Source organism: Rhinolophus sinicus, linkage group LG14 (assembly GCF_036562045.2).
Source record: "Rhinolophus sinicus isolate RSC01 linkage group LG14, ASM3656204v1, whole genome shotgun sequence".
Classification (NCBI taxonomy): Eukaryota; Metazoa; Chordata; class Mammalia; order Chiroptera; family Rhinolophidae; genus Rhinolophus; species Rhinolophus sinicus.
In genome coordinates, this window is record NC_133763.1 from 12,715,219 (window position 1) to 12,736,204 (window position 20,986).

At 40.9% G+C, this 20,986-nt stretch overlaps 2 protein-coding genes across 3 annotated transcripts in view; one reads left to right on the forward strand and one right to left on the reverse strand.

Annotated features, from left to right (window-relative positions):
• Positions 1-439: 439 nt before the first annotated feature.
• Positions 440-16,378, reverse strand: LOC141568656 (uncharacterized). The gene is made up of 5 exons (XM_074319129.1): positions 16,351-16,378; positions 15,266-16,262; positions 8,839-8,954; positions 2,747-2,831; positions 440-755 (listed from the first exon to the last, which is right to left on the reverse strand). The coding sequence occupies exons 1-2, from the start codon at positions 16,376-16,378 to the stop codon at positions 15,574-15,576; spliced, it is 717 nt and encodes a 238-aa protein (XP_074175230.1). The 3' UTR covers positions 440-755; positions 2,747-2,831; positions 8,839-8,954; positions 15,266-15,573.
• Positions 16,217-20,986, forward strand: part of ARFGEF1 (ARF guanine nucleotide exchange factor 1) — a 100,791-nt gene continuing 96,021 nt past the window's right edge. For both annotated transcript variants that reach the window (XR_012491664.1, XM_019726256.2), the window contains exon 1: positions 16,217-16,500. Coding sequence is in view for 1 of the 2 variants with exons in the window: in XM_019726256.2 (XP_019581815.1) it covers positions 16,377-16,500 (124 nt within the window). In the remaining variant the exon portion in view is untranslated. The remainder of the gene's footprint in view (positions 16,501-20,986) is intronic.

The window sequence follows — 20,986 nt, forward strand, 5'->3', positions numbered from 1 at the left end:
GGCAAGGAGCTAGATTTCCCCTAGAGCCTCCAGAATGAACACAGCCTGCCAACACCTTAATTTTACCCCATTGAGACCTGTGTCAGACTTCTGAGCTCCAGAACTGTAAGACAAGCAATTTTTTTAAGGCTTTAATTTGTGGTCATTTGTTACAGCAAAAAAAAAGGAAACTAATGCAATGGGTGATTCTGGTTATTGTTTTTTGTGGGGTTTTGAAAGGAAGGGAGTTTGCTACTTTCTGAATTTTATATTGTGTATATGCATTACTTCCATAATTAGGAAAATCTCGTGTTTATTATTTTCTCAAATCATACTAAAATGATAATGCAGGCTGCAGTAGAAATGTTTTCAGCCTTTAGGCTCAAAACTGACAACACCCAATTACTCCTTAAAGTTTTTAATGTCATTGGTGGAGAAAATTGACTTAAGATTCCCACAACAAAAAGTGGCAGAGTTTATTTTAATCACGAGCTCATAAACAATTAAAACTCAATTTCATAGGTATTTCTTGAGGACCTGCCGAGTACCAGGCACCATCTGGGTACCCCAGCTGACCTATATCCTTTCCACAGAATTCCTTAAATGGACACAACCTGGCGTTCTCCGGCAGGCCAGTGTGCAGCGCTTCCTGACACATTTCTCTCCCATAAGCTTCCTCTGCTGTGTTTGGTGGCTGTGGTCGTGATTCTGGCAGTCAGGCTGCAGGGGGAGGGAGGTTGTCAGACATGGTGACATGCAGTTAATGGCGTTGGTACCTGCGGAAGAGGTGGTGGTGTCGCTGGTAGGAGAGGGGTCTGGGTGAGCAGAGGTAATAGACTATTTCACAATTTCTTAATTAGACTCTAAAGCGCCACAAAGATGTCCTTGTTTGTTGCAACATGTGGAGTTCCTTACTCTCCTTTGGTAATTTTTCACCACCTTTGGCCCAGAGAAAAGGTGATGCCATGTCCGAAGGTGGAGGGGGATGTGTGTGTAAAATAACCACCTTTTTCTTTATTTTTTCCAAACCCCACACATGTTGCACAAAGCTCCCAGGGCTTTGTCTAACATAACGTCTGTGTCCTCTTTCTCCAGGCACCTTTTGCGGGAAGCACACCGTCAACCCTTCATTCCCATTTCCCTCGTCAGCCTCTGTCAACTCTCCGTTCCCGTGTCATTGCCTTAGCCTGGAATACCCCTCTTCCCATTTTAAAATTGTTTTATCCTTCGGGGCTCTACCCAAATGCCAACTGCTTCTTGCAACAATAATTGAAACCATGTGCCGAGTACTTTCATGTACATTATGTTATTGAATCCCTTCCATTTGAGTATTTTCTCATCTTACAGTGCGTTTATTTCAACCTGGGATCTGTCCACTCCTGGATGCTGCTGCATAAAACTCCCTTCAGGAAGAAGCAGGACCCCATGGTTGGTTACTCTATGCTTCCTAAATCTCGGTATTATTACTTATTTCATCCTACTTAACAGTTTATTACTGTTTTACATATTTCCATCCTCTCTTTTGACCGTACTGTTAGTGTTTTGAAGTCTGGTACCTTGTCTTACCGTCCTATGAAATGTATATCTACAATGTGTAGCATGTAGGGCTTTATAAAAGGCAGTGTGTACAAATAAAACATGTAAGTTCTAGATCAGGAATTTCCTCTCCAGCCTCTTCTACCCATGAGTTTTCACAGAGTCAGAAGGTTTCAAAAAGTTTAGAATTTTCCCTCCACATTACCACCACTCTTAATGTGGAAAGTTCACGGGTATGTCACAGACTGGGGTTAGGAAATACTACTAAAATCGTTTCTTGCTGCTACTATTTTTTTTTTTTTTAAGCCTCTAGCTAGCAGGATCTGTTGCTTAAGGAGGTGGAGTAATGAACTTTGTAGAAAGGGCTCTAGGATTTCAAGGTGGAGGGGTAGATAATATCACTGGAGAGGAAGTACAAGGAAATAACTCCTTCAAGAGCCGAGCAGAGACCAACCCTCCCTTCCCAACTGAACTTACCTTTGTCACATAAAATATGTTGGGGGACAGGGGAGTAGAGGCAGCTGGTTTAACCTGCTGGCTCAAATGCTCAGGAATGAGGCAATGGTAGTTCAAACCAGATTTAAGACTCTGCAAGCAGTTACTGACGTTTCAAAGGCAGTTAAAAGAAGCATTGTTATAAATGAAAACTGAGTAAACTTTCCTCAAGTGCTTTTGGTGGTTTGAGGAGCAAGTGGGTCTGATAATTCTTAGAGGAAATAAATTATTGATGCCTTTCAGGAATGGCATTGCCCCAAATTATATTGCTAATTTTCCACTAAGTAATGGGAGACTCTAGAAACTAGTACATGTTTACCAAGTACAAATCCTAATGTAAGAAATACAGAGATATATCTCTTTGGTGACAATTTGTTTCTGAAGTTTTAAGGGTTATTTTCTATGTTTTGAAAGAATTCTCTCTCGCTGTAAAAGTAAATATTTTTTTCATTTACCATATCATGTACTTCTCAAGGCTACATAAATATTTATCTTAGAAAAACAAGAGAATAAATTTCCACAAAATAAAGCTTTCTCATGCCATTTTTTTCCCTCTTGAAACAAGAGACTTCTTTTTATGGAATGTGTTTTTCCATTTGCAAATAAGATGAAAGGATTAAAAGAGCTATAACTGTCGCTGGTGAGGGCAGAAAATAGAAAAATTCAGTCATTTTTCCTTTTCCGCCTCTCAGAGATCTTTATCAGGAAGGAATGATTGTCAGCATCCCTTGCATACCTCCTGTTCTCTGGTAGTGAGAAGGAAAAGGCTTCCACCAGCTCTGGTGCTCCATATTCTGGGACCAAACATACTTAATCTTCCACTATAAAAGTAGAAAGGAGAGGCAATATATAAATACCATCACATATAAATACCATCATTTATCTTTCCCAGTCTTTATCTCTGAAACATATATCTAGTTACAAAAACGTTAGCCGAGAGGTATATTTTAGGATCCTTAGCTATTTTTTAAGAGAGGACGATGAGAATTCATTTTATGAACTAACTCTACATTCTACTCACCCTTTCCAACAGCCAATTTTGTCATTGTCATTTAGCAATTGTGTTATAATTTCAAGGTTAATGAAGGTTTCCTAGAGTGTTAGTAGACCAGGATCCTTCCAGCTCTCATTTGTAGAGAAAACAGAGTTGCGGAGGGGGGAAGAGATGGGAAGGAGTGGGGCAGGCGGAGGAAATTTTGCAGACAACATTCTTCAGGTTAATATTTATTGACATAACTAGGCTCCAAGTGACAGTTAACTAACCAAGTGCTAATTATATTTCATGGAGCAAATTTAGTAGTGCTCAAACGTTAGTCCATCAAAATCACCACGGAGGCTTGTAGAAAACACAAATTTTGGGGCTTAACCCCAGTCTCACATTTAGTAGGCTTGGAGTCAGGCCTGTAGGGGAGGAAAAAAATTTTTCTACCCTTCTAGCTTCTTGTGGCTGGTTTAATAATTAAATTGACATAAGCAGATTACAGGAGAAAATTTGAATTATGTATGTATGGGGGCTCCGTGAGAATATGAGACCCACAGGCAGCCAGGTAGTTGAGGCTTATAGGCTGAGGAGAAGCAGGGAGAAGTCTGGGACTTCAAAAAGGAGAAAGACAATTTACAGGAAGATGGGAAGAGCAAATGTTTGGTAAATAAATGTGTGCCATGCCATGCAGAGGCAATGGGGCACAGGCCCTGCCAAACTCTCCCAGGCTACCCACACCTAGCCCATACACTTTGTAGTTATTCTCTGGTAATAGCTCTTTCTGGGCCAGCCCTCTGAATTCTTTTAGGCAATTAAGGGAGTGGCAAACATTTTTCTTGAAGCTGCTGGGTCTTGATTGCCTTCAGCGCAGAATAGTACACATGCCAAAGTGGCACTTTTGGGGGAGGCTCATTCTGAACCCCTTCAGGCCTAAGCATTTGCCTTTCTAACAAGTTTCCCAGGTGACGGTGATACAATTGGTCCTGAGACCCCATTTTGAGAACCACTGTTGTACAGCAGTTATTTGCAATCCTGAGACTGTAAGACTCTTCTTTGGAGGTTTTCTAAAATCCTGATACCTAGATGCCCCCGCCCCATGCCCCATGCATCCACTGAAACAGAATCTCTGGGCTTATCAAAGACAAATAAATCTGGATTCTAGTTAAAGCAGTAAGGATAGATTTTATTCAGTGATAACTATTGCAATAGGGAAGAGGGTCCCGCATGAAAAGGTCAACTTTGTCAAAAGGCAAGAGGCTTTTTAAAATTAAGGTGTACTGAAGAAAACGCACTGCAGGTGTTAAGGGTCCACGTGACTAGACCACCAGGGTTTGTTGATTGGCACTTATCCTAAGGGGAAACAAGCTTCTCCTATATTTAAAATAGGAGGCTAGGGGTGCAAGTTAGAGCACTGTGCCCACCAAAATTAGGCCCTATCCTCCCCCAGGGACTGGGAGCTGGAGTCAGAGTTAGCTCCTAGAATGTTTTCATTTCAAAGACAGATCCTTGAGATTCTTGAGATAGTTCTGGGTGGTAGAGATTTACATCTCAAAGGGGCAGAGAAAGGACTTATAATTGCAAGCTTTCTAAAGTAACTGCTCTGAGAGGGGGTTTAGGGACTTATCTGCCTATCACCAGGTTTTGGCTGGAACAAACAGTAAATTACTCAGTGTTGAGCTTTCTCAGGCAGGAATTTAAGGAGTCTGGTGTCATCCTGAGGTTGCAGCCTTGAGCTGTGAGAAACCGTGCTAGTAGTGTTTCTTCAAGTTTCTGTGTGTGTGTGTGTGTGTGTGTGTGTGTGTGTATGGGGTGAGGGGATAGGAGTGGATGAAATGATTTATGCTGAAAGTCTGTTTTTTTAGAGGCCATTGAGGACTAGCTGAGACCAGGACTCAGAGGAGCCTGGGTAGTTTCCTCAAGCAAGGAGTCTTTGTTACTCTGGACACCCGTGTGTTGAAACTTGTCTATAGATACTTCTAGTGAGACCTGGGTTGAAAATCAATTCCTACAGCAAGGATTTACAATACTAGAAGAGAAATAAAGTTTGCTTAAGTGTATTTCTTTTATAAGTTCCTAATACTTACACAACTGCAGAAGCACTTGACACACAGGAAAGATTTCTGCACTATATGATGTGGACATGTAACATTTCAGAGCAGCTGCAATAACTTTATATTTTATAAAGTAATATTTCATGCAAGTTCCAGTCAAAGAAGATAAAGGACTGAGAAGTAACTGTAATAAACACCTTGAATTTTTTTTTCAATGTTTAAAAACATATTCAAGGACATCTGACTGTTGACTGTGAGAGAGGTTGTGCAAACCTCTACCTTGCCATGTCCAGAGCCACCCCTACACATACCCAGGGTAAGTCCTATCAAATGGCTGCAGCTTTCTTGTTCGGGGGACATTATGTTAAAATAAACACCAAACGCAGTCTTAAACAGAATAAGAATTCAAATGAAAAACCAGCCTAAGGGGGCAACTTCTTTGATGTTGCTGGGAGTTGACTGTTTATGGGATCTGCTACGGACTGAACTGCGTCCCCCTGAAATTCATATGTTGAAGATGTAACCCCCAAGATAACTATTTGGAAATACAGCTTTTAAGAGGTAATTAAGGTTAAATGAGGTCATAAGGGTGGGATCCTAACCCAATAGGATCAGTGGCCTTATAAGGGGAAGAGGAAGAGAGGGAGGGGGCACGCTCCATGCACCCACACTGAGGAAAGGCAATGCAAAGTGAGAAGGTGACCAACCAACTGTAAGCTGGGAATAAGGTCCTCACCAGAAACTAAATCGGCCAGCACTGTGATCTTGGAATTCTAGCTTCCAGAACTGTGAGAAATGAATTTGTGTTGCGTAAGCCAGCCAGTGTGTGGTATTTTGTTATGGAAGCCGGGTAGACTAAGATAGGATCATATGTTCATTCATTCAACAACTTTCCCTCTTTCAGGCACCAGAGATACAGCCATAATCAAAATAAAGTCCAAGTTTTTAAAGAGCTTATATTCTAGAGGGAAGAGATACAAACCAAAAAGATAAAAAAAGAAAACAATATGTAGATAATGTGAGATGTGATCAGTGCTATGGGGAAATGTAAAGCAGAGTGAAGGGGATAGAGGAGTGGGGAGTTGCTTGCTACTTTATGTGGTGTGGCCAGGGAAAGCCTGGCTTATCAGAGGAATCTTGAGCAGAGACCTGAAGGAAGGGAGCCATAGCTTATCTGAAGGAAGATGATCCTGGGCAGAGGCAACAACTGCAAAGATCTGGAAGCAGAGCATGCTTGACAAGTTTAGGAAAGGAGGCCTGTGGGGCTGGAGCTGAGCAACACAAGGAGGGAGTAGTTGAGTGGCGGGGTAGGTGCATTGCAGAGCCTTGTAGGTCTGCGGTAAGACTCGTCCTCTGAGTAAAATGGAGGGGCACCGAAGGGTGTGGAACACTGGAGTGACATGGTTGACTTCATTTCAGAAGAAACATTCTTTTGTTGGCTAAATGGTGGTGGGATGGGGGAAGAAGCCCGAAGCTGGGACTTGATGGAAAGTGGATAGATGCTTGTCAAGAGTTTTAGTTTATTTGGGTTTGGCTTTTGAAACAGCTAATGATTGCATCTTTTTGGGGGGGTCTCCAACAATGGTTTTGTTCATATTCTTGGGTTATTCACAGGTTAAGTAGAAAATGTATTGCAATTTTATTTATGCTCAGGAACTACCGTGTTTCCCTGAAAATGAGACCTAGCCGGACAATCAGCTTTAATGCGTCTTTTAGAGCAAAAATTAATATAAGACCTGGTATTATATTATATCCAGTATTATATCCAGTATCATATTATATCCAGTATTATATTATATTATACCTGGTATTATATTACATAAGACCCGGTCTTAACATAAGACCGGGTCTTATATTAATTTTTGCTCCAAAAGACGCATTAGAGCTGATGTATTTATTTTCAGGGAAACACGGTATGATTTCCCTTTTGACCTTAGGTTCTAGGATCTTCCTGAGATTCCCTTTGGTTCTTCAATAAACTTCACCAAAGCTCGCTCAGTGCCCTTTGTCTCCTGGTAGAACATCAATTTTTCTAATATCCCAGGGCTATTGGCACTGTATTTATCCAGCTCTCATCCTGCCTGCTGGAGCAGAATTTCTCACTTTTAAAATGCTTGTAAATTCCTTGGGGATGGGGCAGGGTGTCTTAATAAAGCACTGATTCTGATTTGTTAGGCCTGGAATAGGGCAAAAGGATTCTGCATTTCTAGCCAGCTCCCAGTGCTACTACTTCTTGGACAATACTTTGAATAGCAAGGTATTCGAAGGATCTTTCCTACCACTTTAGATACTTTGTGAAGAAAAAAAATCAGACAAATGTGTGGAACGAGAAATTTTTTCTCTGGTGCCTTTCTATTGAGTGAGGATGTTGGGCCCCAGCAAGCAAATTGAATTATTATTTCTTCCAGGCAATTGTTTTTTTGTTTGTTTCTTTATTTTTTAAAATACATAGATACTTTTGGTTGGAAAGAAAAGGGAATAATTTTTATTTTTTTGTAACAGACAAAGCATTCACAGGGTTCAAAATATGAAAGACACAAAATGGTCACCAGTGATACGTCCCAACTGTCAACCATGAACACCTAATTACCCACTTCTTCTGTATTCTTCCAGAGATAGTCTAAGCAAATATAAATAAATACACATGTATGTATATGTGTGTATAAACTTCCCCATTTCTGCACAAATGATAGTGTATTCATCTATTCTAAAGTTTGGTTTTTTACACTTAATATATATTAGAAATCATTTCATGTCAGTACATTAGAAACAACCTCATTCTTTACTATGGCTACATACAAGTAGTATGCCATTAGATAGATGTACCCTGTTTTATTTAACTAGCCTTGAAAGGTAGCTTTAAATTAATATAACTGGAACTCACAACTCTAAAAACTGCAAATAAAAACAAATTATAATCCAGTTTTCCTGCCATGGAAAAAACATGTATACACAAGCTAGACTAAATTGTCAGTATTGCTATAATAAATTCAAATTTTTCTTAAATATTTAAAAAAATTAAAAGACTTTACTTAGCTACATATCAGTGGTGATATCTTAAACATTGTTTTTAAAGAAAACAAGGTTAACGTCTTCTAATAAGTAAGGGATTCCTTTGGGATTATGAATGGTGTGTTAGGAAATTGCAGAAACTCTTTCAGGTTGAAACTGGTAAATCACTAAAAAGAGCTTTGAAAGTATGTAAGTGTTGGTGGAGAGTTTTTGAAAATGTAAATTATTGCAGTGGAATCACTCATGCACTTCAAGTGTCTTCCTTGCTTATAGGTGAGTGTAATCGTGTGTAATTATCTAGAAAATTCCATTCATGGCCAATCGGGATGATTTAGCTTCTTTGCTAGCCAGACCCTCCTTCCTCTAATACGACTTAATTTTTTTACTGCTTGGTATAGCAAACCTGTTTCTCTCTATTGCCTAAAAACCTCCAGAATTAGTCATCTTTCTCTATATGCAGTGGGCTCTGACTTAGTAGTCTCTTTGAGGTAAAATTGATATTTGGTGGTGTTAAAAGCAGAGTTTTTAAAAAGTATCATAGAGTAAAACTGACTGTTCCCTGTGAACACTGTATGTATAGATACATGTAACCACCATCTTATCATGTAACCACCACCATAATCAGATACAGAACATTTCTACCACCCTCCCCCACAAAAACCTCCACATGCAACAGCTGATAGTCAGGGATGTTTTTTTGTCTCTATAGTTTTGCCTTTTTGAGAGTGTCATAGAAATGGATCATGCAGTATGAAATCTTTGAGACAGGCTTCTTTTACTCACCATAATGTCGCTGAGAGTCATCCAAATTCTTGCATGTGTCAATAATTTGTTCTTTTATAGTGCTGAGTACTATTCCATTGTATAGATGTACCACTGTTTGTTTATCCAGTTACTCCCTAAAAGATATAAGTTGTTTCCAATTTTTAGTGAGTATGAATAGAATTTCCATAAATACACATGTATAGGTTTTTGTGTGAACGTAACTTCTGATTTCCCTAAGGTAAATATCCAGGAGTACAATTGGTGGGTCGCATGCTAAGTGTTTAACTTCGTAAGAAAACTATTACTATATTCTACTATATTACTATATTCTATATTACTATATTCTTGGGTATATAGAATATAGTATTCTTACTAATTTTTGGTCAACAGTTTGGGGGGTGACCAAAAATTGCTGTACCATTTTGCATTTTTGCCAGCAATGGGAGTTCAGATTGTTCCGTATCCTCTCTGGCACTTGATACTCCCAGCATTTTTTATTTTAGCCATTCTAGTAGGTGTGGGGTAATTTCTCATTATGGTTTTAATTTGCATTTCCTTAATGGTTAACGATATTAAGTATCTTATGCTTATTTGCCATTGTACATCCTCTTCAGTGAAGTGTCTATTCAAGTTTTTCATCCATTTTTAAAAAGTAGGGTTTTTTTGTTGTTTTTTTAAAGAATTTTTAAAATATGTATTCTGTATACAAGCCATTTGTCAGACATGTGATTTTCAAATGTTTTCTCATTTTGTAGCTTGTTTTTTAAAATTTTCCTGACAATGTTTTTCACAGAGCAACAGTTTTAAATTTTGTCGAGCCCAATTTATCATTTCTTTTTTCTTTTATGGATCAGGCTTTGGCGTCATGTCTAAGAACTTCTGTGTAACTCTAGCCCATGAAGAGTTTATCTCATGCTTATTTCTGAAAGTTTCATAGCCTTACATTTTACATTTAGATCTATGGTCTATTTTGCATTTTTGTATAAACTGTGACCTTTAGGTTGAGGCTTTTTAATTTTTTAATATATGGATGTCTAATTGTTTCAACACCATTTCTTGAAAAGACTATCCTTACTTTCACTAAATTGCCTTTGAATCTTTGTCAAAAATCAATTAGCTATATTTCCATGAATGTCTATCTGGACTTTCTATTCTGTTCTGTGATCTGTTTGTCTATCCCTCAGCCAACACCACAGTGTGTTCATCATCACAACTTTTTATTAAGACTAATATTGGATATTATGATTCATCCAATTTTATTCTTTTTAAAAAAATAATTGTTATGACTATTCCAGGTACACTGCTTTTCCCATAAATTTTTGAATCGGCGTCTCTATTACTGCAGAATTAGAATTGTGCTAAACCTATAGATTAGTTGACATCGTTCCAGTGTCTTCCAACTCATGAACATGATATATCTCTCCATTTATTTAGGTCTTCTTTGAGTTCCTTCATCAGCGTTTTTGTTGGTTTCAGAATAGGATTCTGTATACGTTTTGTTAGATTTATAATCAAGCATGTCAATGTTTTGCTCTATTGCAAGTGGTATTTAAATTTTTTTTGGTTCCTAATTATACCTTCATAATATATAACAATACAATAGATTTTATGCATTGACTTTGTACCCTGACATTATTAAGCTCAATTATAAATTCTAGGAGTGTCTTTTTTTTTTTTTTTTTTGTATATTCCTTGGGATTTTCTACACAGACAATTATGCTGTCAATAAGGACAGTTTGCTTCCTGCATTCCCATCTGTGTGCCTTTTCTTTCCCTTGTGCCTACTGGGACCTTGAATATAGACTTGAATGGGAGCACTGAGAGAGACATCCTTGCCTTGTTTCCCATCTTAGCACTCAGTTTTTCCACGGTTGTGATGTTGGCTCTAGATTGTTCTTTTGAAGATGTCCTTAATCAGGTTGAGGAAGTTTGCTGAGAGTTTTTATCATGAATAAATGTTGAATGCTGTCAAATGCTTTTTCCTTGTCAATGGATATAATCATGTAGTTTTTATTTTTTAGTCTGTCATTGTGGTCAATTACATTACTTGATTTTTTAAATATTGAACCAGCTTGCGTTCCCAAGATGACCCCCACCATTTGTTGTGGTGTAGTATTCTTTTTTATATTGCTGAATTTTATTTGCTAATATTTTGCTGAGAATTTTTACACGTATGTTCATAGTGGATAGTGGTCGATAGGTCTCTTTTTTTGTTTTTACCTAGTTTTCATTTCAGAGTTATGCTGGCTTCATAAAATAAGTTGACAAGTGTTTCTCTGTTCCGAAAGAGATGGTGTTGGTGTTTTTCTTCTTTAGATGTTTGGTAGAATTCACTAGTAAAACCACCTGTACCTAGAGATTTCTTTTTCTCTGGAGGTTTCAAATTACAATTTAATTTCTTTAAATGGCAGGCTTTTAACAAAAATTCCCATTTTTAATTTTTTTGAAAAACGTGACATCCAGAAAATTAAGGGCCACGTAGCCATCAATATTTAAAATTCAGTTCTCTAGTTGTTGAGAGTAGTTTAAAATAATTATGGCACAGTATTGGTGAAAAAATATTTTCATGTAGAAATATGGGACTAAGAAGAAAGACAGACTAGAACAACCATTAAAAGCATGCATGAACCTTGGCAAGTGACAAACTTAGATTTGGTTCTGTAACCTTGCGCAATTATTAGGTTGATGGAAAAGTAATTGCAGTTTAAAAGGTTAAAAATAATTGCAAAAACCTCAATTACGTTTGCACCAACCTAATAACTTCCCTAACCTTTTTTCCCCTCACTTATAAAAGAGGAATAACAACATATACATGGCTGAGCTGTTGTAAAAGATTAAAGGAGTTAATGCTTGTCAAGGGTGTCATACAAAGCAAGCACCTAACAAGCAGTAACTATCATCAAGTGTAACTTGACAAAAAAATTACAACAATGTACACAGGAAAGATGAGAATAGTACCAGGGACTGAAAGTAAGTACTCTGTACCCTAGAAAATTATACAACTTGAAGATTTTAGAGAAATTTAAGTGCTTATGCTTTCAGTTTTATTCTGTAAAATATTAGCACTTAATTTAAAATTCATGGAAAATTCTGTTACCTCCAATTTCTGGCTCTAGATTTGTAATTTTTTCCTGCAACAACCTCCCAATTTTTTGAAACTTCACTTTGATTTTCAAATACCACAATATAGTCCCTTAGTCAATAAAAATGTGCTTGCTCTTATCTTTTCTTTCTAAATCAAATTCTTCAATCTACCATGCTCCCACCTCTGTCTGCCCTCTCCAGTGTATTGATACATTTCCTGCAGGACCATGAGCGGGTCCTCTGAATTTGAACGCACTTTATTCACTTATTTCCTTAAAAAAACAAGATGAGAATCAGCAGACTTGATAAAAGAGGAATATCAAATTAGCTTACAAGCCTCTTCACATGAAAAGCAAGAAAGCAAACTTGGCTTACTTTGGAGAGGGCCTTATATTAGTTATGTCATTATTATTGCCTCAGCAAAACTGATGTTACTCAGTGTTTCCCATCTTTTCCTAAATTGCCTGCTTTATCTTGTCTTATATCCCTGATCTTAAAAAATTTGCAGTCTGATTCAACACTTCCGTGGATATATAATTAGATGTAAGGTGTGAGGTAGATGATGCTATAGAAGGATAGAGAAGGAAGGGATTTGTGCTGTTGGAAGTAGAAAGAGAAAGTTAGCAGGAGATAAATTCCAAGGAGGCTTTGAAGGTTGGGACGCCTTTGGGGAGAGCAAACAAAAGGAAGGTGGTTGTGGGAGCTCTGAATTGCTGAAAGATGAACAAAGGCACGCAGATGCAGCAAGGCTTAGCATTTATATGGATGTGTGGTATGGGATGCAAAGAGGGGAGGGGTGGATTTGCAGAAGGAATGGACTAGAACTTGAGTGCCTACTTGTATATTTCAGGAGAGGAGGGAATGGGTAGGGAAGGAGGTTACAAGAAGACTTTTTAGAGAGGTAGCATAGTTTAGTTGTTTCAAGTATGGGCTCTAGAGCCAGTCTTTCCAAATTGTAATCTTGGCTCTGCCATTTATTAATTTTATGACGTCTGTAAGTTATCTAAATTCTTTGTTTCTTCATCTATAAATCAGGGATAATAATGGAAATGTCTTCATTTGGGTTATTGAGCCTGGCTCATAATAAGCTCTACATAAATTTTAATTTTTTTATTACCATTACTACTGAGAAATTAGTTGGAAAGTCAGAGAAGGGTCAGATGATGGAATGTTTTGAAAGCTAATAGAATTTAGAAATCATGTGAAAGACTACTGGAAGCATTGGTTGTTGTTTTTTTTAACTAAGTGAACATGATGCTATTTTTGATGTTAACTAATATTGGCTTGTAACATCAATCAGATCGGCTCAGCATTAATTAAAATTTTATTCAGATTTTATTTAATTTTCATGTTACACTGAACTTGTATCTATATTTAATACACTGAACTTACATCTGTATCCAAAAGGATGATGATAAAGCATAACAACCAAGATGCTAAAACCCAGGTCAAAGTCTTTTACTGTTTGATATTAAAATCAAAGTGGGAATATTATCCAAAGAAAAGTCAAGGCAGCTAATATATAGTAAAGCTACAAATGAAAGGAAATGATTAGGGTTAATTAAGTGAAAGGAAGGTGAGATTGCAGACCAAGAGGCAAAAATAGACTCAGGAAAACAATCATATATAAGAAAAATATATATTAAAGTTAAGCGGATGATTTGAAGAGATTGAATGTCTTATTTAAATAGGTTGGTTGGGTAAGCACCAAACAGCAGTAACAAAAAATAAAAGGAAACGTACAGGGAAATATACTCAAAATTTCATGGAAAAATTGCCTGAGCCTGGCACCTGCTAACCCTTCACCCTTCTCCCCTATACTTGTAAATAAAAGACTAAAAATGCTATCTTTCTCTTTTTCTTCTAAGGACATCAGCTTTATTTCAGTCTTTTTTTTTTTTTTGCTCCAGGCAGGTCAGAGTTAATATCTTGAGTTTGGGTGATATTGGGTGGGAGTGTCCATCTCCCAAGGCTGAACACACCCTCGCCCCATCACAACCACCTTTTGGGTGAAGGGATTGACTTGTTTAATATCCTTTCCCTACTATATACTGTAAGCTCCACAAGAGCAAGAATCACGCCGGACTTAGCCCAATGTCTTTCATTAATCTAAGTTCCTATTCAACAAGTTTATACCAAAGGCCTTTTCTATGCCAGTGACTATACTAGATGCTAAGCATACAGAAGTGAATAGATAGATGAGTCCTTGCTCTTATGAGAGAAACAGATAACCAATTAATACACGAGTAAGCAGACAAGATGATGACAGATTGTGATATGTGCTATATAGTAAGTAGACTCTGAGCTCTTTAGGTGCAGAGATCTATCTGTACTATTCATTAACAAATCCCAAGTATATTGTTTAGGATAAAGCTAGCTGCTAAACATAACTGAATAGTTTATTTCGCTGTCCAAAGCGAATATTCCTGGTGGGTGGACGGCTTTCCTTCAAGTGGTAGAAGGACCCAAGCTCCTTCTATCCTTCTAACTTGGAGCTTTGTTTTCTTCAGTATGTGGCCAGAAAAGGGAAAAAGTATGGAAGATTGCTTTAAGTTTTTTGTTTTTTTTAAATTAATTAAGTCTGGATGGCTACACCTAACTGCCAGAGAGGCTGGGGAACACAATGTATCTCCGTACTGAGGAAGAAGAGTAAATAGATTTGGTAGTCAGCTAGCACCTTCAGCAGTGCCTAGCACAACACTGGCATTATGAAGAAACAGATAAATTAGAAATGGAGCTTGTTCTCAAAAATTTTATAATCTGAGCATGTACATAGAAAGCCATACGATGCCTGATCTAGTATGTTGAATCTCTAACTTCCGAGAATTTAGAAACAGCCTTTAAAATGAAATTAGACAATTTGTTTTTCAGGACAAAAAGTTTTACAAAATTAGTCTCCTTTAATTTGGGGTCACCTTCAAAGTTTCCATTTTTGTTTCCCATCGTTTATAGCCTGTCCCAAATCTTGTCACTCGACAGCCTTTGCATTCTTGGGTTTGGGTAGTTACATTAGGACAAGTGCATAGTCAAAGCAATAGGATGGATCAGAACAGTGAGAGTGTTAACAATCTGAGACCCAGTGTTGACAGAGCCACACAGTAGCACCTACATCACTTTGCAAATTATTTGCATGTACCTTTATGGTATTCTTTGTAATTTTCTGCTCTGCATGAAACATTCGAATTATTCTCTGGTACGAAAAGCAGACACATGGTCGTGTGTGTGTCTGGGACCCCTTTGACCCGGGCCCTGGAGAAGCTTTTCCATTCTGAAACTGGTTTCCATACCCTAGACCGAATCTTAGTACTAAAGGCAGAGAAACACAGAGCTCTAAGGGGCCTCATCCATCAGAAGCATTCACCTTTTCGCTGAACTTTAGATTCAATTCAGAAGGGTTCTGAACGCTCGAGTTGACCAGTTTATCCTACAGAGATGCAAAAGTGCATCATGCCTGAGTCCTTGTCAAATTGGTTTTAGTTTACTCTTCCCAAGAGAGAATGCTCCCAGAGGTAGTCGGAGGGCACCGTCCTAGCTGAGCAGTTTCGTGCACCTGGTAACAAAATGTATCGCGTCCAGCTGCAGGTGGAGACCGTTCGGCTGAGACTGGGCGATGCGGGTGTTTCCGCGACCCCTGGAGCGGAAGGGACTGCGCTCCCACCAACGGGATCTTCAGCAAGAAGGAGAAGCGGGGGCATCATATCCGGGAGTCCCGCTCCCTGGCAGGGGCTGGGGCATGGGGGCCTCCGTCCCCGCAGTGGAGCCGCCCCAGGAGCCGGGCGCCGGGCGCAGCGCCGCAGGACGCCCGCCACGCCCCACGCCGCCCGGCAGGCGAACGCGGGAGGCCGCGCGGCCCCGCCAGGCCGCCGTAGCGCTGCGGCTCGGGCCGCTCCTCCCGCCGCCCTCCGCCCCCTGCCTCCCGGCGCCGCGGCCGCTCTGGGCTGGCAGTGCCTGCCGCTGCCTCCGCTTCCTCCTCTGCAGCCGTTCGGCCGCTGCGTGACGCGTCGTTTCCTCCCAACATGGCGGCTGGGGCAGGTCGGCGGTGATGGAGGCCAGTTCGCGGCCGCGGCGGGTGCTAATCCCCACAGTCGCCAGGGCAGCCCTGCTGGCGTTGGGCCTCTGAGCCGCCGCCGCCTCAGCCCTCAGCCCTCGGCTGCCCAGGCTGCGCCCCGTCGCCGCCCCACGGGCCGGAGGCTGAGTGAGGGGGACCGGGAAGCGCCCCCCGCGCCGGCAGACGCGGAGGTCCGAGCGGCGCAGCCCTGCAGAGTCGACCTCTCGGGGGCACTGAGGACTCTGCGCCCCTCGCCGCGCCCCGAGGCGGGACCACCCGCCCCTTCCGAGCCTGCCGCTGCCCTCCACGCCTCCTCGCCCCCAGCGCCACCCCTCCTTTTTCTCTTCCTCCCCGTCCTCCGCCTCCCCCGTCCAGCCTCTGGGAGCCGCGGGTCGGACCAGCCGCCGCCGCCTTCTCTGCGTCCATGTATGAGGGGAAGACGACGAAGAACATGTTCCTGACCCGGGCCCTGGAGAAGATTCTGGCCGACAAGGAAGTGAAGAAGGCGCATCACTCCCAGCTGCGCAAAGCGTGCGAGGTGGCGTTAGGTGAGCGGGGAGGAGGCCCGGCGGGGGTGCGCGGCCGGCCGGCGCGGGTGGGCTCGCCCGGGGTGGGCGCCGCGGGCCGCCCGGAGCCCTCGCGAAGCCCTGCTGCCTGGCTGGCGTGGACGGGAACTCGGCTGGGTGCGGGGCCGGGCGCGGGAGGCAGAGGCCGGGCAGGCAGTGGGCTGGGGGCACGAGGCAGGGCTGGGCATCAACTTGAGGAGGTTGTGTGGGTGGCCCGTGCGGGGCGGCCAGGGTGTCCCCCTTTGTGAGGAAGCCGACGATGAGCTGTTTTATTAGCGTGGAAATTCAGGTTGGAGCTGATTTGTCAAGATGGGGCGTGGGAAGGGTTCCCTATCGTAATTGCCATAACTTTGGCGTTTGGCGTGGTACTTCGGGAAGCTAGGCCGAAGTTGTTCCCCTGTTGACAGTGTGGAGAAGGGGTTTGCAAGAGGGGGCAGCGTCTTCTGACATCTCTCCGCCTGCGCCGCAGGAAAAGCATAATGTTGTCGCTGACGGGACTGACCTGGAAGAGCAAGACCAGAGGTTAACGGGTGGAAGCGGCGATAGAAGCGCCGGGGAGGGAAAGGACCTTTAGATAAGCTGGCTTGCGTGACGCGGAAAGGAGGACTTGAAATGGGGAAAAGGAAAGAGACAATGACCCCGAGCAGCCACATGTCTGGACAGTGGCAGCTGCTCTCAAGCTTGAATTGTGATTTATAGTTCAGCCCGAAGAGCTCTAGTGTAATGAAGTCCATGCAGCAGGGTAAATCCAAACAATACCTAGAGCCCAGAGCGAGGACAGGCAGCTGAGGAATCGTTACGGGGCGGGGGCGGGGGTGGGGGGACCCTGATCCTGCGTCCATCAAAGATTAAATCGGTTAAGGAGCGCGAGCAGGACATTGAACACAAAGATGAATTCCTAATGGCTTATGCTTTGTTTTATAGCACTGGAAATAGACTAGATCAAATTGACAAGAAAATGAAGCTTGTGAAATGGGCTTTGGGGGGGAAAAAACGTTCTTGAAGGGGGAGACATCCAGGATAACTTAAATGTGTGCTAAATGAAAGGGTCAAGACAGCTGAAAAGCAACTTTGCCTTTTGCTTATTAAAATAAATAGAAGACCACTTTTTAACTTGCTATAATAAGCCTTACTGCCCCCCCCCTTTTGTGGATCCTTTAACGTGGGGCTATAAAAAAAATTATTGAAGGAATTGCATTAAAATTTTTTTGAATCTGTAGTGTACCGTGGGCTTAAGTTTAGTTTTTTGGCCCCTCATGGCTCAGAAGTTCACCTTTTGTTATCCTAGTAGCTAATGAAAGACGTTCGAGGTGTATGAGAAGACATTGTACAGTGGCAAAAAGAAATGAATTTATGTCTGGGTCCTGAAAGGAATAATTAATTGAATTGGGGTGGGATGAGGGAAGGAGTGATTTCGGAAATTTTAAAGGAATTTATATGTAGGTTTATGAATAAATTGCAGCTTAAAGGACTTGAGATTCAAACTAGAGTTTTAGTTTTTGAGATCAAATTTTTCCATGTTAGAATATATTTTTAATACAGTAAAAGTGTAAGTATTACACTGAAGCAGTGGAGTGTGTTGTGTGTATGTTTTTTCCTCTCCAAAATGCTAATACAGGTAAGTGTTTTAATGGAAAGCTCACTGGAAGGAGAATCTGGGATTGTGGGTTTATCCCCGTTCAGTTACACTGCACAGTAGTCCAGTCTCTGGGCCTCACTTTTCTGTAAAGTTAGGATATTGAACTTAGTGATTATAAGGTTACAACCCCTCTAATGTGCCATGAATGTGGGTACACTGTCTGTTGTTAACTTGTGTATGAGGATTTCTGACTGGCATCTCTAGAGGGCTTATTGTTTTTGGTCCTTGTCATTTCTAGACACAGGAGCTACTTGGTAGTGTGTGTGCCAGCTATACCAGCATTGTCTGTTCCAGATTTTGCCAGTTTTTACTTTTTTGCCCCTTCCATGTAGTTAGCAGAAGCTTAGTCACGAAGAATAATAGCCAGGCAGGGGCTCGGCACCTGAGTACCTTCTTTACTTGAGATGTCTAAAGCATTTACTCACATTTCGTAAGAGTTACATTTAGCCTCCTACAAAATCTCATTGAGCAATCTCAGGGTAGTTAATCCAGGGTGAGCTTTGTCTCTTCCCTTCCTCTCATCTGTCTACATTATCACCCTAATGTAAGTCGATAGGGATAACCCGTTTCATCTTTGCAGAAAATATACTGTCTTTCAGTAAGAAGGTATCCCCAAATACTTACATGTATTGCCCCTGGAAGCTAATATAGATGTCCCACTTTCTCGCCACTATTGAGACCTGGGCCGTGCCCACGTTGGTCTCTTGATTATCTGTGTGGCCATCAAGCAGGATCAGAAGGAAACTAGAATGGCCTGGTTTGGTCATCCCTGATCTATAGGTTGTGAGTGGGTAGAAGTTGGATGGTGGAAGTACAGAGGTGTGTGTTGTTACAGCTGTTCTAAATACACTTTCTAAATACACCTGCCTGCATTCATCCCCTCCCCCAAATATTTATTGAGCACCTACCATGGAGCTGAAGGGAGATGGCTGGTGAACAAGGAAACAGAGCATGTCAAATTTAATTCTCTTGTGTTTTAAAATGACTTTATTGGCATGTGAGTAGATTTGAGTACTGGTATTCAGAATTAATTCAGTTACCTTTTAATATAAAGGCCAATTGTAAAAAGCTTTTCTGTAAACAATACTCATGAAATTACAGTTCATCACATATTCTGAAGAAAATGTTTTTTGTTAGAGTGTAGCTTTTAGGAAATCTTAATCTAGATTAGGGGAGAGTTTACTTCATGAAAACAAAATCCATTCTCAACACTACATAAAGGAACTTTTCACAAAATAATGTAACTTTTAAAGGGTATGCAGATTATTTAAAATTTTTGTCAAATTATTTCATTTTAGAGTTTATTTTGAAGTTGAACGAATGGTTTAAAAAACGAAGGAAGGAAACAAACCCCTGACAACTACATTGTTAGAATCAGGGTGAAGCCCAGAGGCCCAAAAACAGCTCCAGGTTGCCCTCTCTTGGTACCTGCCCCACTACAGCCCTCTGCAGTGAACACAACTCTGCAGGATGAGGGCTTCTAGGCTGCCCTAGCTTATCGCCTGATCCGTTCCTGCTCTCTAGAATCCTGAATTAAAAATAGGCTGGCCATCTGCTGGCAGATGAGACAACAGCTGAGCTATTTTTAGTTTCAAAGAATTTAGGATTGTTGCAGGGTTGGGCTTGAAGGTAGTATTGTTTGTCTCAAAGGGAGGGTGCAGTTGGGCGGGCCATATTCCAATCAGGCCTCTAAGTTTGAGAAGTTTCTTTGATGTTAGGGGCATGACTAGTTCAACTTCTGCTTCTAGCATCACATATCTATGAAGATGTCCTGCAAATGTTAGGATGAACGAGTTCAAGGATGGAAGCTGGCACGATACACAACAGGAGTGAGGGGTTTGAGAGGCAAGGGAGGCAGGTACAGGCAGAGATAAGAGTCGATTCCCCGCAGAGATGTGGGAGAATGGTGGAGAAAAAGGAATTGTTACGAAGTAATTTTTGCATCAGGCAGGGTGTGAATTTTTGTTGTTCATCATATTCTAAAGTGATCTTACTGATAAAATTTTCTTAGGAGTCTGTTACCTCTAATTATAGTCTTCCCCAGAAACGTAAATATAATATTTAGGCTAAAATTTTATAGAACTTGCTTCTTTCTGCTCCTCCAATCCCACCTTTATTTTAGTTAGTGATGATCCAAAAAAGGGATAAATGGGTGGAGGGGAAGTTATAGGAGTGCTTGCGGCCCTAGTTTTGTGCTACTTTGGTAATATTATTAATCTTTGTCACTCTCCAGTATTTATGGAAAAATGACTTACTCCCAAATAATATCCCGCAGACAGTGAACATTTTAATTGCAATTTAAATCAATTAGTAAGTCTACTTTTACATTTTCCTTGATCTCTAAAGTAAGAGGTGTTTTCAGTAAGCCAGCTGCCAGAATTTCTCACGTAGCTGGGAAAAAAAGTATAATGAACCGAGTGATGGAAAGGAAGCTTCTATTAAGTTTGAATTGAGAAAAAGTAAGTTTGGGTTACAGTGTATCTCTTTCCGTTGTGGAGATTTACGGTGCAAGTTTAACATAGTTAGGATCCTGAACTGTCCATTAAGAAAGAAACCTGTTCAGTTTTTGCGTAATGAAGCCTTGCCTAAATTTATTTAACCCTTTTCAGTGTCTCTGAACTCTGTTAGCGTCCCTAGGAAACACTGTTCCTTGTAATTTACTGTGGGAAACTGTTCAAGGGAAAGAAAGGCAGAATAGACAGAGCAACCCTAACCACTGATGGGGCTTCTCCAGAAGACGTCCTGTGTTTGGGAAAAGCAGGCGTCCTGTTGACAGTGTGTGAAGGAGAACAGTCAGAAATAAGGGGCAGTGGTATCGAGACCAGAGCA

Bases quoted from the DNA above. Each gene is read 5' to 3' on its own strand.
- LOC141568656 (XM_074319129.1), bottom strand. From the start codon at position 16,378: ATGGACGCAGAGAAGGCGGCGGCGGCTG. The intron at 16,263-16,350 runs GTCCGACCCGCG...GGGGGCGAGGAG, and splicing joins AGAGAAGGCGGCGGCGGCTG to GCGTGGAGGGCAGCGGCAGG.